At 41.1% G+C, this 15,631-nt stretch overlaps 1 protein-coding gene across 2 annotated transcripts in view; it reads right to left on the bottom strand.

Annotated features, from left to right (window-relative positions):
• Positions 1 to 15,631, bottom strand: part of NBEA (neurobeachin) — an 835,554-nt gene that overhangs the window by 342,715 nt on the left and 477,208 nt on the right. For both annotated transcript variants that reach the window (XM_038414552.2, XM_038414563.2), the window contains one exon: positions 3,869 to 3,933. In XM_038414552.2, coding sequence (XP_038270480.1) covers positions 3,869 to 3,933 — 65 coding nt within the window. The remainder of the gene's footprint in view (positions 1 to 3,868; positions 3,934 to 15,631) is intronic.

The raw sequence follows: 15,631 nt of genomic DNA, 5'->3' as shown, positions 1-15,631 counted from the left end.
GGGAATAACTGACTAGGAGATAGTAGTACTGCTGAAAAGGATCTGAGGGTTGCAGTGGATCACAAATTGAACATGAGTCAGCAATGTGATGCAGTTGCAAAAAAAGGCTAACAACATTCAGAAGTGCATTAACAAGAGTGTTGTATATAAGACGTGGAAGGTGACTGTCCTGCTCTACTCAGCAAAGGTGAGGACTGATCTCTGGAATACTGTGCCCAGTTCTGGGTACCACACTTCAGGACACATGGACAAATTGGAGAGATTCCAAAGGAGAGCAACAAAAATGATAAAAGATTTTGAAAACCTGACCTATGAGGAAAGGTTAAAAAAAAACTGCATGTTTCGTCCTAAGAAAAGGAGACTGCGGGGGACCTGATAGTCTTCCAATTTGTTATAAAGAAGAAGATGATCAGTTTTCAGAGTAGCAGCCGTGTTAGTCTGTATTTGCAAAAAGAAAAGGAGTACTTGTGGCACCTTAGAGACTAACAAATTTATTTGAGCATAAGCTTTCATGAGCTACAGCTCACTTCATTGGTTATTCTCCTTGTCCATTGAAGATAGACCAAGGAATAGTTGGCTTAATCTGCAGCAAGGAGATTTAGGTTAGGTATTAGGGACAACTTTCTAACTATAGGAGTAGTTAAGCTCTGGAGTAGGCTTCCAAGGGAGGCTGTGGAATCCCCATCACTGGAGGTTTTAACAACAGGTTGGACAAACACATGTATGGTGGGGAGGGATAGCTCAGTGGTTTGAGTATTGGCCTGCTAAACCCAGGGTTGTGAGTTCAATACTTGAGGGGGCCATTTGGGATCAGGGCAAAAATTGGGGATTGGTCCTGCTTTGAGCAGAGGGTTAGACTAGATGACCTCCTGAGGTCCCTTCTAACCCTGATATTCTATGATTCTATGTCAGGGATGGTCTAGGTGTACTTAGCCTTGCCTCAGCACCTTGATGATATTTCAAGGTCCTTACAGCCCTATATTTCTATGGTTCTAAGGACTGAAAAATTTTGCAGTGGCAATGTTCTTTTACAAATTGATATTTAATGGAATTTTCCTAGAAGATATTCTTCTTGCAAATATTACATTTATGTTATAACCAGAAGCTCTTTTTATACTGAAAACTACTAAAATAGTGCCTATGAATAATACTTAACAATTATGCAACTTTTTAATTTTAATTGTCAACCATTAACTAATCCTCATAACAGCCCTTTGAGGTAGGTAAGTATTATCTCAATTTAAGAGATGGGAAAACTGAGACAGAGGTAACGTAACTTGTCTAAGATTAGAGAGAGAGTCAGCAACAGAACTAGAAAACTCAGGAGTACCTGGGTAGTAATCCCATGTTCCTAACACTGGAAAATAGTGCCAGAATGTCATGTAAATCATGACTACACAAATAAAAGCGGTTCAGACATCTATAGCACAACATACCTTGAGTAAGGTAAAATACAAATATACTAATACACATTATTTAAAAACAGGATGCTATTTATCAAAACCCAAGCAACAGCATTGTGGACAATATATTTTTACTTTAGGAGTCAAAACTAATTATTATAATGAAAAGTCTTGTTTCATTATATTTCCAGGGAAGTCATTAAAGATTATAATGGTACACAAATGTTTTGATGCAAAAACAGGAAATCAAAATTAGGAAATCTTTTAATAACATCCATATTTTAAAACCTGAAGCTAGTGTAGGACTGAATGATTCAAAATTATGAACTACTCCCCTTGTATTTTTAATTTTGTTAAAAAAAAAAGATGAGTTAGGCAGGGTTTATTTTGGTGAAACTGTTGATTTATTAAATAGATGATTCACAATCTAATTCAGACTTTTAAACTATTCTTAGTCTTCATTTTGCCCTTTAATAATTTAAAATCCAGTCGTTATTGCATAGTGATTATATGCAATTTTACATCCCATTAACCGTGCTTTGTTTTAATTATAAAGATCCTTTGTTAGATTCCTTTAAATGATCCAGTTTATAATTTCAGGCTGTCCTAGGGAGCACTTTAATTCAGCTGCACATTCATCAACTGTTTATGTCCTGTTAATTGTTGACAACTGCACAATTGCATTCTCTAGCTATGATTGATGAATCACATTCACAAGTTTAGCTATTAAGTAGAATAAATATTTATAACAATATCCACTTAAAGGATTGTTATCTTTATCCCCAGAAGGGTAAATTAAAAACTGATCTGCTAACTGTGGAGGAGAACAAGTGTCCTAGTAATAAACACACACATATTCTGAAACATACCTTTGACAAAAATATGTGGAAGATGTAGTACCTATGGATAGTTTGGTTAGACATTAATTTGATTGGACCGAAAGAGCAAGTTCTTTAATACTGCTCCTTTTGTTTTGAAGGTTACTGCTAGATGGATGTACACAGTCCACTGATATTTCACGATTACATATGAACTTAAAAAATGCAGTTTTGACATTTTTTCAGCAGTGTAATTGTATCGAGTGTGCAATAATGAAATCTGATTTTATTATCAGATGTTGTAAACAAAAAAAAATGGGTGAGTTTTCCAGCTAAAATGGTTAAGTTTAAAAATCATGGGAGACGAGCCAAAAAATTTGGACAAAACTATAGAAACCAAGTTTACTGTACAGTTTATCATCATTTAATATTTATACTACAATCGTCTTCAATAAATGATACAGTCAGGATCATTTCCCCATTGTGATAGGTGCTCTACAAACACATACAAAGACATGGTTCCTGCCCAGAAGAATTTACTCACATGGGCCAGATACTCAGATAATGTATATCAGTGTAGCTCCATTGCCTTCAAGGGAGCTATGCTCATTTACACCAACTGAAAATCTAGCCCAAGTGTATAAACTTCTAGATAGAGCTGTTTGCTGCATTATTTTTCGGTGTTTACTAGTCATCCTACAGCAAGAATGTACAACTGAACTGCATATAAATATATTATACAATTAGACAAAAAATTATGCTCCTTCAATAAAGATAACATTTCATCAAGGGAAGATTTGATGTTTCTGTATTGTTAATGTCATACTACCAGTAAAAATGAAACTATAAAACAAATTGGCAAAAAAATCTTCAACAAGTGTATTATTATGAAGATTTTTGTTCAGCACCACATTTATCATCATCAGACATCTAGGTTTAAAAGGCTTCTACTCCACGGCCAGTAGAAGCTATACAGGCAATGGAGGTGATGACTACATCTGCCTTGGAATATCTTCTGCCAGCTAAGCCAGAGAGAGTGTACCATTATTGCTCAGCTGGCTGGACAGAGAGTATTGAAAAATGATGGCACAGGACAAAACATAAAAGCAGACACAGATCAAAGTAACATTAAAAATTACTCTAGTGTTAATAAAGTATCTTAACTGCTTATAAAACTAGGTAGCTCACATAAATTTGATGTTCAATCTGTTTTATGTAGTACCTTAGATAGCAAGTAGTCTAGATAAAATAATTTCTCATGAACTGAGAGTATAAGGAAGTGCATCTGTACAATAAATACTGTACTCCTAAAACAGATGGAGTGGCAGATGGGTTTACAGATTGGGCTCCCTAGATCCTCTGTGTAAAACAACCTTACTACTCAGTAGGATAATGGCTCAAATCTCAAATAAACCTCAAACCTTTACACAGCACACAGGGCGTTTTCAATCAATTATTAAGAGTTTAACATTTTATATCTTACTAAATTAAATATTTTTCTGCACAGTATTTGTGCAGTAAATTTTTTTTTTTTAATTAAAATGGCCTTTTCTCAATTCTTTCTGGAGCAGATGGTGAGAAAGTAGTATCACCCAATGGAATGAAATGCAAAATGACTACTTGTCCAAAAGCTTTAAAATGAATTACCTTCCTTCATTGATGAGCTCAATAAACGCCAGTCCTGCATTCTTCTGGATAGAATTCTGCCATTCCTAAAGGGAAAAGAATACCATGTTTAAAAAGCAGCAAGGAATTTTAACAGGAAGCCTGAATTTGACCTTGATGAGTGTCTGAGGATTATCTGATCAACATTTAGCATGAGATTGCCTGCCCACCATATGCTTTGTCTTTTAAAATACACCTTCATACTTTTGTAACATAATAACTGAAATTCTATCAATTGTAGATGAGCAGCCAATACAACAGTTAACTGAAATATTATGCTGAAGTACAAACAATTTAGAGATATGCAAGTTTCTAATGCCAGTAAATGGAGGGGTTCAAAAGAATACCATAAAACCAGATCAAGAACACAAATGAAGTCTCTGCTAGGATAAGAGAGCACGAGCATTTCCAAATGACTGAGCTCTACTCATCCTACTGTCAAATCTGCTTTTTTGCTTAGAACAAAAAAGTTCCCGTATGTGATATGATCTACCTTGCTTTGAAATAGGAATAGATTAAAGTGCATTAGGGAACTTTTGTGTGTGGAAGCAAAGTCCACACACACACTTAGTGTGCTGCAGGTTAGTGTGGGATAGATTTACATCCCATCTCACTGCGAATTAAGTATGTGTATCGATAAACCCTTAATTTCAGCCCCTTCATTGGCTACCATTAATTTGGTGCCTATCATAGTCTTCATTACTGAGCAAGACCTCATGCCTCAGCCTTAGGAAGTGAGCAACTTTCATCCACCTATCTTACAAATAAAGTAACAGAAGTTGCACAAAGTCACTTCTTGTGCAATTGGTACTGACATAGGTCTCTAATACGACAAATCTTATCAACCTAGTCACTCTGTCTTTCAGAATAAATATAACATTTCTTTGTCTGTGACTGTCTGTAACTACTGGACAAAAGGCCCCTCCAGAGCCAGCAACAGAAAACTGGATTCCTGATTCACAACATTCCTCTGCTGTTTAACAAAAAGTGATGTCTTGCAACTCTCTTTGTTGACTGATCCACACATAAGATTATTACAGCTACTCTTAGTTCAAGGGATAGAGGTCATAGAATCATAGACTTAGAAGGGACCACAATGTTCATCTAGTCTATCATCCTACCAATATGCAAGATTTGTCACGTCTAAACGACCCAAGACAGATGGCTATCTAGCCTCTTTTTGAAAACCTCCAGTGAAGGAGCTTCCATGACTTCCCTGGGCAGTTTGTGCCATTGTCCTGCTGGTCTTACAGTTAGGGAAGTTTTTCCTGAGATGTAATCTAAATCTGCTATGCTGTAGTTGGAAGCCATTGCCTGCCCTCGGTGGAAAGAGAGAACAATTTGTCTACACCTTTCTTATGGCCGCCTTTCAAATAGTTGAAGACAGCTATCATATCCCCCCTTAATCTTCTCTTTTCCAAATTAAACATAACCAGTTCTTTCAGTCTTTATTATTATATTAAAAATATACCAGCACTTGAAAGTTACAAAAAAGATACTAATAACAGAATACCATCAACTCATGGGTGAATTAAAGCTATTGGTACTATAGGCCCATGTATAAAGCTCCCGCTCCTGAAGTAATATGATTACATCAGAATCTTTCACTCTAATATTTTTAAAAAGTCAATTTCTAGCACGTGGTTGCAAAAAGCTTGAAAATATGAACCAAGCAAAACCCGAGACTGCACAGAGCCTGAACCAAAATCTCAGTGTCCCACTGTCCCATGCATTTCACTGCTGTGTTAACTATACCCAGAAGCAATGTAGGGTGCACTACCGACACCACTCCAATAGAGGACTCTGTGTAGTAGGAAGAAAGAATCCACTGGGCCTCAACCCATTTTTCTCCCAAGCAGTTATACCCTGTCTGATGGACTAAGTACTGGGGAGCCCCACTACTGCACTCCTGCATCTCCAGCAGGGCATAAGGGATCCCTGATGCTCTACAGTCATACCTGGGGGGTGCAGGGTGACTCATATTTCTGCTCCTGCTACCTCCACTCCCAGGTGGGGAGCAGGGGCAAGACTCGGGGCAGGGCTATTGGGATGCCAAATTGCCTTAGTCTAATCCTGCCTGCAAGGCCTAAACTTGAGTAATTACAAAGCTTTAATTCCTTCTGCTAAGAAAGTATGGAAAATAACTATTAAAGATGACTTAGATTACCATTAACAAATCAAATTCTATTAACATGAAAAAATATTTCAAATATTCTCCTCCGTTTCAACCTGCCAGTGTCACTTTAGAAATTGAATGTAGTCACTGTCCAGTCCCAATATGCTCTAAATATTCAGGAGTAGCCATTTTCCATGTATTTGGAGGGAAGCAAAGAGGTGGGAATAATTGGGATGCTTTGAAGAAGCCATTCTGATTTGGTAGCATTTTACACCCACTTTGCACAGGTGGAAATAACTGCACAAGGTGCAAAGCACTGGAGAACCATCACTACAGTTAATATCAGTTTACTTGATATGGTCTTCCAAGTTAACCTTTGGCATATCTTGCTTTTTGATATTAAATGTGAAATGCTCAGGGACAATTTGTGTTAAATTTTGTGATAGTAGTAAAAGTAAAAGGTAACATTTTCAATAACAAGATTCAACAACTAAAATTTTTCGGATTATAAAGATTAGAGTCCCTTAAAGTCCTCCAATGTCTATATTTTTCTCAACAGACTCTTGTAAGTGAATAAGTAGACTTTAGGAGTTCTAAAAATCATCCTGCAATTCTCATTCCACTATAAGAGACAGCTGAAATCTCAATTAATATCTTTATTGTAGTCCTCTCTTGTCTGTCTCCCCAGTAACTTAATTAGTCTGAATATTTTATTTCTTCCTTCATTTTTATTGCAACATTGAACCTTAATTGAATATTCAATTCTAAGATTTTAATAACCTAGTTAATTCCTCAATTACAGTACCTTAATCAGAACTTCTTTTCAGAGAAACAATTCAATTATTTTGGTCCTTTTGTTTCTGTTCCTTGAATATGCCTGGAAAAATAAGTCTATGAGGTCAACTCTATTGTTGTGACCTTCCTTTTCTTGGGGGCAGGTTCTCTGGGTTTTATAAAAACTGTCCAGTCTTCATGAAATCCATGTAGTTTAACCCTAGGATTATCTTTGATTTGAATTTCATATTGCAAGATTTCTTACTAGTGGGGTGGTCACATCACATCTCTAAAATCATGACCTAAACCATCTTCAAAGTAAAGGCTCATAGGAAATTTCATTTTGATTACAGAAAGTGTTTCCTTAAAGGCAGAAAGAATGGATCTGGAGAGGGAATGAAGCCTAAACAAACTTGCCAATACTGATCAGAGTGAGGATTAGGATCTAAGCACTCCAACTCTCTCCCATTACCTTTATTACCATTCCCTTACCCTCCTTCATCCCCTCCCCACACACTCATTCCTACTGTTAGGGTAGACATAAGATAGAAAATATGGACCTGAGAAATTATTTTTTCAGGTTCTGCAGCTAGCTGCTGATGAGCAAGAAGAGAAGAAAAACATAAGGTTACATGTGGGCTAGTCCTCCATGTAAATTTTAAGCCAATTTTAGGACTCTTATCAAAGACACCTCCTTGTACTTGCCTACTCTCATAATAAATGAGTTCCAGAATGACTGGCAACATGCTCCTGGAAGGCAACCAGCAAATATGGGGACCTCTTGGAATATTAGGTAAATCACAGCAATGAAAGAGAGTTAGGAACTTTTGAAGCAAAATCTATATGAATCTCATTTTCCAAGAGAGGCTTTTTATAGATGGCACAAAGATGCCATCGTGGCGGGTACAGTCTGGGGAGACTAAGGCCTCAGCTGCCTTTTATCTCCTTGACCTGCAGAGAAACTTATGTTCACCTTTTTCTGTCTCCCTTTGAAGCACAGAGAGCCATTTGTCATGGAGTCTGCAATTATACTCTGCAAAAGTTGACAAATTTAAATGATAGATTATTAACCCCAACATCCACTATGGAACGATTAGTGCATCTCCACAATTTCAAGATTTTATCTGGTTTACATGTCTGAAAAATTTATATTAACCTTTGTAAATCAGAATTTTCTGAGGTGTAGCAGACTACACTTGTGAGGTGGAGGGCGAGAGCTAATAGACAAGACTCCATGCATTCTGTCCTCCTGGAACCAGCTAGCTCTCTCCACACTTCAGGATGTACTACCTGGCTGTTTCCTACCTGTAAGGTCTTTGCAGGATATATCCAGTATGAGCCTTTGCCACCCTGGTATCTAAGACCATTCACAAATACAAATGTCTTGATAGGGCAGTCAGTGAGAAATATCTTGACAGATTAGGAAGTGATGGGATAGAAGGTACTATAGTTTTCTCTTTTATGACTGGTCTGGTAGGGGCATAGAGGATGCCCAGATCAGGATGTCATTGAGATAGGCATAGAGGTATATCCCTTCCAGATAAAAACTGGCCCCTGGAACAACCAGGATCTTCATGAAGACTTAGGTATGAATGAGGCACCAAAGACAAGAGAGTGCTGATCACTGACGGCAAATCAGAGAAATTGACAGTACCATGGGTGTGGGGATGTACAGGCAGGTGTTCCACAGAACAATCTAGCAAAGGAAACTGGCCAGCAGAAGAAATGAATAAACTCTGAAACTTACATTAACAGATGCTCAGGAGATGGAGGTCGAGGATGGGCCAGAAGACATTCCTACCACGAATAAGGATTTAATGGGAGTAAAGTCCCACTCCTCTTGCTTGCGATTGGGAGACCAGGCAAATGACTCTTTCCAGAGAATCCTGAATTTTAGAGTGCAAGGCACAGGCACTCATGTAAGCCTGAGAGAGATAAAAGGCTTAAAGGGAAAAGAAGCTCTTTGCTTCCTCTATAGATGGGAAAAGCAAGCTCTGTCAAGATTAATTTACATACTATAATTCAATCCAGTGCTGATCAGTACAGTGCACTATGCTTTATTGTTTTGGAGTTTGTGATCTTGTTTTGGAAATATTAAATAGTGCATGTAAATATATGTATGGATGGGAGACAGTGAAAGATATAATCTGGGGAAAGTGTGTCATCCTGACAAAACAGGTTCAACTAACAAACCAGAAATTCTGCCACAGTGACCAAACATTCTGTACAGACTTTGCTTTGTTTTGGGTTTCCTATCCAAATATTCTGGACCCTATGCGGAGATGACTTTGTTGAATCAGAACTGTGCAGCAGCTGAGCTACGTGAGCTGACTTTGATCTGTGGCTGCCTGGTTCTGGTGCAGTGGGGCAAAACCTGTTAGTGAGGACATTGCTGGACTGCAGCAGACAGGTTAAGGGAAGCCTCTTCCTAGATGGAAGGTATGTTGGCAACAAGAAGAAAGCCAAGGAAAGTGTGGGCCCCTTACTGAATGAGGGAGGCAAGCTAGTGACAGAGGATGTGGAAAAAGCTAATGTACTCAATGTTTTTTTTTGCCTCTGTTTTCACTCACAAGGTCAGCTCCCAGACTGCTGTGCTGGGCATCACAAAATGGGGAAGAGATGGCCAGCCCTCTGTAGAGATAGAGGTGGTTAGGGACTATTTAGAAAAGCTGGACGTGCACAAGTCCATGGGGCCGGACAAATTGCATCCGAGAGTGCTGAAGGAATTGGCGGCTGTGATTGCAGAGCCCTTGGCCATTATCTTTGAAAACTCGTGGCGAACGGGGGAAGTCCCGGATGACTGGAAAAAGGCTAATGTAGTGCCCATCTTTAAAAAAGGGAAGAAGGAGGATCCTGGGAACTACAGGCCAGTCAGCCTCACCTCAGTCCCTGGAAAAATCATGGAGCAGGTCCTCAAAGAATCAATCCTGAAGCACTTAGAGGAGAGGCAAGTGATCAGGAACAGTCAGCATGGATTCACCAAGGGAAGGTCATGCCTGACTAATCTAATTGCCTTTTATGATGAGATTACTGGTTCTGTGGATGAAGGGAAAGCAGTGGATGTATTGTTTCTTGACTTTAGCAAAGCTTTTGACACGGTCTCCCACAGCATTCTTGTCAGCAAGTTAAGGAAGTATGGGCCGGATGAATGCACTATAAGGTGGGTAGAAAGCTGGCTAGATTGTCGGGCTCAACGGGTAGTGATCAATGGCTCCATGTCTAGTTGGCAGCCGGTGTCAAGTGGAGTGCCCCAGGGGTCGGTCCTGGGGCCCGTTTTGTTCAATATCTTCATAAATGATCTGGAGGATGGTGTGGATTGCACTCTCAGCAAATTTGCGGATGATACTAAACTGGGAGGAGTGGTAGATACGCTGGAGGGGAGGGATAGGATACAGAAGGACCTAGACAAATTGGAGGATTGGGCCAAAAGAAATCTAATGAGGTTCAATAAGGATAAGTGCAGGGTCCTGCACTTAGGATGGAAGAATCCAATGCACCGCTACAGACTAGGGACCGAATGGCTCGGCAGCAGTTCTGCGGAAAAGGACCTAGGGGTGACAGTGGACGAGAAGCTGGATATGAGTCAGCAGTGTGCCCTTGTTGCCAAGAAGGCCAATGGCATTTTGGGATGTATAAGTAGGGGCATAGCGAGCAGATCGAGGGACGTGATCGTTCCCCTCTATTCGACACTGGTGAGGCCTCATCTGGAGTACTGTGTCCAGTTTTGGGCCCCACACTACAAGAAGGATGTGGATAAATTGGAAAGAGTACAGCGAAGGGCAACAAAAATGATTAGGGGTCTAGAGCACATGACTTATGAGGAGAGGCTGAGGGAGCTGGGATTGTTTAGTCTGCAGAAGAGAAGAATGAGGGGGGATTTGATAGCTGCTTTCAACTACCTGAAAGGGGGTTTCAAAGAGGATGGCTCTAGACTGTTCTCAATGGTAGCAGATGACAGAACGAGGAGTAATGGTCTCAAGTTGCAATGGGGGAGGTTTAGATTGGATATTAGGAAAAACTTTTTCACTATGAGGGTGGTGAAACATTGGAATGCGTTACCTAGGGAGGTGGTAGAATCTCCTTCCTTAGAGGTTTTTAAGGTCAGGCTTGACAAAGCCCTGGCTAGGATGATTTAACTGGGACTTGGTCCTGCTTTGAGCAGGGGGTTGGACTAGATGACCTTCTGGGGTCCCTTCCAACCCTGATATTCTATGATTCTATGATGGATTCTAACTGGATTCATGACAGAGGTTTAGATGGGTGAGAACTAATTTCTGAACAACAGTTTTAGGCCTCAATAAGCTGGGGGCAATTAATAACTGGGACTTTGGAGTCAACCATTCCCTCCACAACACTGCTGGGGTTTTGCTAACTTCATTGTATTATGTAAATAGGTATTTATTGTGCTTTTCCAAAAAGCATATGTCATTTCCTATGCCCAAGAATTCCTCAGTGTTGTCAAGTAGGGAATAAACACCTATAAAAGTCACCAGGGTATATACATTTTGAGATCCTAAACCCTGAGGGTGGATAAGATTTAAACAGTGGCTCATTTATTTATTTTAATGTGAGACCTAGACATCATCTAAATCTGGCCCATGCCCTCCTCTCCCTCTACTTACTTTCAAATGAGGTCCCAAAGCAAGTTCTAGCACTTCTCTTCCGGCTCCTCCCCTAACTCTTTCTGGTGTCATAAACCAGCCTCTTGCTTTTATAGTTTGTCCTCCACCAATTTCAGGGCTGATCCAGAACCTGAAAACTGAACTACAACCATTTATCCCCCTCTGCTCTGCTAACCCATCTTAACTGCCCTACTGAGCTGAGACTAGTCCAGCATTTTTCCCCTGGGCACATCACAGGATTTGAACTCCATACTCTCAGAACACATAGGTGAGAGAGTCCCTACTTAAAACATTTGCAGACCCCATAGCTCTCTACTACAGCAGTCTGGCTCTGGGGGTAGCTTTACTTTTTTATTCATGTCAGGTTAAATATTGCAGAGTGGGCCTCAGCTTCAGTCACTGCCTTTCTGGTCCACTGTAGCGTTTGTCCACTCGAACACACCCCTTCAAGGATCTTGATACCCTTATAAGGAAATCCCTGAGTTTGGATTTTGCACCCACCTTGGTGTTCCAGTTCCTCAGGAAAGAAGGACTTGTAACGGGAGAACCATTCCTAAGGGACCCCTTGGAAAACCAGGACCTGTAGCAGGTCAGGCTGTGATTGAAAGAGCTGTGCAGTAACAACTCAGGTTGTATGTAGTAACTGGAGGTTGTCAAATAGTTTATGAGGAACCAATACACCTTGCACAGAGACAACAAAGATCCCATCACTGACCCAAGATCCATAATCAAAGTTATATTTGTGACTTCCTAGAATATTCTACTTGTACAACTGAACCTTTAAAATGCCTTAAGGAGCACAAAGAGTAAAGGACAGGCATGCCTTTGTACATACTATAGAGCAACTAAATAAATAATAAAAATGGATTGCTTATTTTGGAAGAATACTGCAGTCTAACAGATGTCACTATTAGGAGGATCGTCCTTATGTACAGCAGCCTAAATGTATAGATTCTAAATTACAAACCATTAGCTTCAATTATTTCCCCTTGTAGAATGCCAAACAAATTCCTCTCCCTTCCTTGATGTTTACATGCTTCAAATATTTGTAAATGGTTTTCATATTACAGTCCTATCCAAATTATACACATTTAAATTGAATCCTGCAAACACTTAAGCATGTGTTTGATTTGAAGTCAACGGGATTACTCATGTGCTTAAAGTGAAGCACGTCTAAATGTTTGCAGAACTGTCACATGCTGTAATTAATCACATGTCTAAGTGTTTAAAAGTCTGGAGTGGCTTCATATAAGGGTTCATCTATATCAGAAAGTTGCACCAATTTAATTCTGTTTTTAAATTGATACCTGTGTGGGCACTCTAATTTTGCTTTAAGAGTGGCTTACCAGGGTATATCCTAAACCCGTTCCTAAGGCCTAGTCTATTCTACAAGTTTACGTCGAATTTAGCAGCATTAAATCAAATTAACCCTGCACCCGTCCACACAACAAAGCCACTTTTTTCGACATAAAGGGCTCTTAAAACCGATTTCTGTACTCCTCCCCAATGAGGGAATTAGCACTGAAATCGACATCGCCGTTTCAAATTAGGGTTAGTGTGGATGCAATTCGAAGGTATTGCCCTCCGGGAGCTATCCCACAGTGTACCATTGTGACCGCTCTGGACAGCACTCTGAACTCAGATGCACTGGCCAGGTATACAGGAAAAGCCCCGGGAACTTTTAAATCTCATTTCCTGTTTGGCCAGGCGAGCTCATCAGCACAGGTGACCATGTAGTCCAGATTTGAAAAGGAGCTCCAGCATGGACCGAACGGGAGGTACTGGATCTGATCACTGTATGGGGAGAGGAATCCGTGCTATCAGAACTACGTTCCAAAAGACAAAATGCCAAAACATTTCAAAAAATCTCCGAGGCCATGAAGGAGAGAGGCTATAGCAGGGACACAACACAGTACCACATGAAACTTAAGTCGCTCAGACAAGCGTACCAGAAAACCAAAGAATCAAAATGGATGCTCTGTGACAGAGCCCCAGACATGCCGCTTCTACGCTGAGCTGCATGCAATTCTAGGGGGGGCTACCACCACTACCCCACCCCTGTCCGTGGACTCCGATGATGGGGTACTCTTCGCCATGCCTGAGGATTTTGTGGATGGGGAAGATGAGGAAGTGGAGGACGAGTTGAAGAGAGCACATAGCACACCATTCTCCCCAACAACCAGGATCTTTTTATCACCCTGACTGAAATACCCTTCCAACCCAACCAAGCCGGAGAAAGGACATCTGGTGAGTATACCTTTTTAAATATAATACATGTTATAAAAGCAAGCGTTTTTTAATGATTAAGTAGCCCTGAGGACTTGGGATGCATTCATGGCCAGTACAGCTACTGGAAAAGTCTGTTAACGTGTCTGAGGATGGAGCGGAAATCCTCCAGAGACATCTCCATGAAGCTCACTTGGAGGTACTCTAAAAGCCTTTGCAGAAGATTTCTGGGGAGAGCAGCCTTATTCCATCCTCCATGGTAGCACACTTTACCATGCCATGCTAGTAGCAAGTAATCTGGTATCATTGCATAAAAAAGCCTGGCAGCATACAGTCCTGGTGTTTGCTGGTATTCAAGCAACATCCGTTCTTTATCTCTCTTCCCTGATACCAGTCACGCAGCGGGGGGAAGGGTAAAGTAATCATCCCAGAGAACTGGATGCGGGAGGAAGGGGGGTTAGTTTGGTTTCTGCTGCTGCACGTTAACAGGAAAACCACAGCACTAAATGGCCAACTCAACGTGCTTTGTTTAGTATGGGAGAGGAGGGCGCTGCTGTTATGAAGGTTGCAGAAGCCGAAAGACTATGGCTTACCATGGCTGCCTGCAAGCCGAATTCTGTTGTCTGGCACTGCATATGATCTCTAATACCAAAGCCGCAGGCACTCAATAAAAGATGCAAAATGCCGCCTTGTATCAAAATCACATGTGCTATGTAATGTGAATAGTGTTGTTCACTTTGAAAGCGTATAGCCATTGTTTTGTAGAATGTATCTTTTAAAATACTTTACTCCCTTTTTTTCCTCCAGCAGCTGCAAATGTTTCAAGCCTCCCTCCTCCGTCCCAAAGGCTATCTTAGATAAGGCGGTGAAAAAAACGCACGCGTGATGAAATGTTCTCTGAGCTCATGCAGTCATCCGGCACTGACAGAGCTCAGCAGAATGTGTGGAGGGACAAAATAGAAGAGTACAGGAAAGTGACCAATGAACGTGAGGAGAGGTGGCAACAGGAAAATCAGAGGAGACGTGAGGCAATGCTGGGGCTACTGCAGGATCAAATGGACATGCTCCGGCATCTGGTGGAGGTTCATGAATGGCAGCAGGATCACAGACTTCCCGCTGCAGCCCCCGTTTAACCACCCTCTCTCCTCCCCAAGTTCCATAGCCTCCTCACCCAGATGCCCAAGAGCATGGCGGGGGGGAGGCTCTGGGCATCCAACCACTCCACCCCAGTGGACAGCCCAAGCAACAGAAGACTGTCATTCAAGAAGTTTTAAAGTGGCCTGTTCCTTCCTTCCCACTCTCCTCCCACACCCCACTCGGGCTACCTTGTGAGTTATCTTCCTATTTTTATAATCAATTAATAAAGAATACATGTTCTTTAAATGATAGTGACTTTATTTCCTTGGCAAGCAAGCTGTGATCGAAGGGGGGAGGGCAGGTGGCTTACAGGGAATTTAGAGGCAACTAAGGAGGCTGGTTTTCATCAAGGAGAAACAAAGAAGTGTCACACAGTACCCTGGCCAGTCATGAAGCTGGTTTTCAAAGCTTCTCTGATGCGCAGCGCGCCCCGCTGTACTCTTCTAACCGTCCTGGTGTCAGGCGATTTGCCTCAACCTCCCACCCCTCCATAAACATCTCCCCCTTACTCTCACAGAGATTGTGGAGCACACAGCAAGGAGCAATAACAATGGGAATACTGGTTTCGCTGAGGTCTGAGCGAGTCAGTAAACTGTGCCAGCGACCCTTTAAATGTCCAAATACACACACTACCACCATTCTGCAGTTGCTCAGCCTATAGTTGAACAGCTCCTTACTACTTTCCAGGGTGTCTGTGTACGGCTTCATGAGCCAGGGCATTAAGGGGTAGGCTGGGTCCCCAAGGATAACTATAGGCATTTCAACATCCCCAACAGTTATTTTCTGGTCTGGGAAATAAATCCCTTCCTGCAGCCATTTAAACAGACCAAAGTTCCTGAAGATGCGAGCGTCATGACCTTTCCCAGCATT

This window comes from Dermochelys coriacea, chromosome 1, assembly GCF_009764565.3.
Source record: "Dermochelys coriacea isolate rDerCor1 chromosome 1, rDerCor1.pri.v4, whole genome shotgun sequence".
Lineage (NCBI taxonomy): Eukaryota > Metazoa > Chordata > Testudines > Dermochelyidae > Dermochelys > Dermochelys coriacea.
Note: the sequence above shows the minus strand (reverse complement) of the source record. Positions and strands in the feature narration are given on the sequence as shown.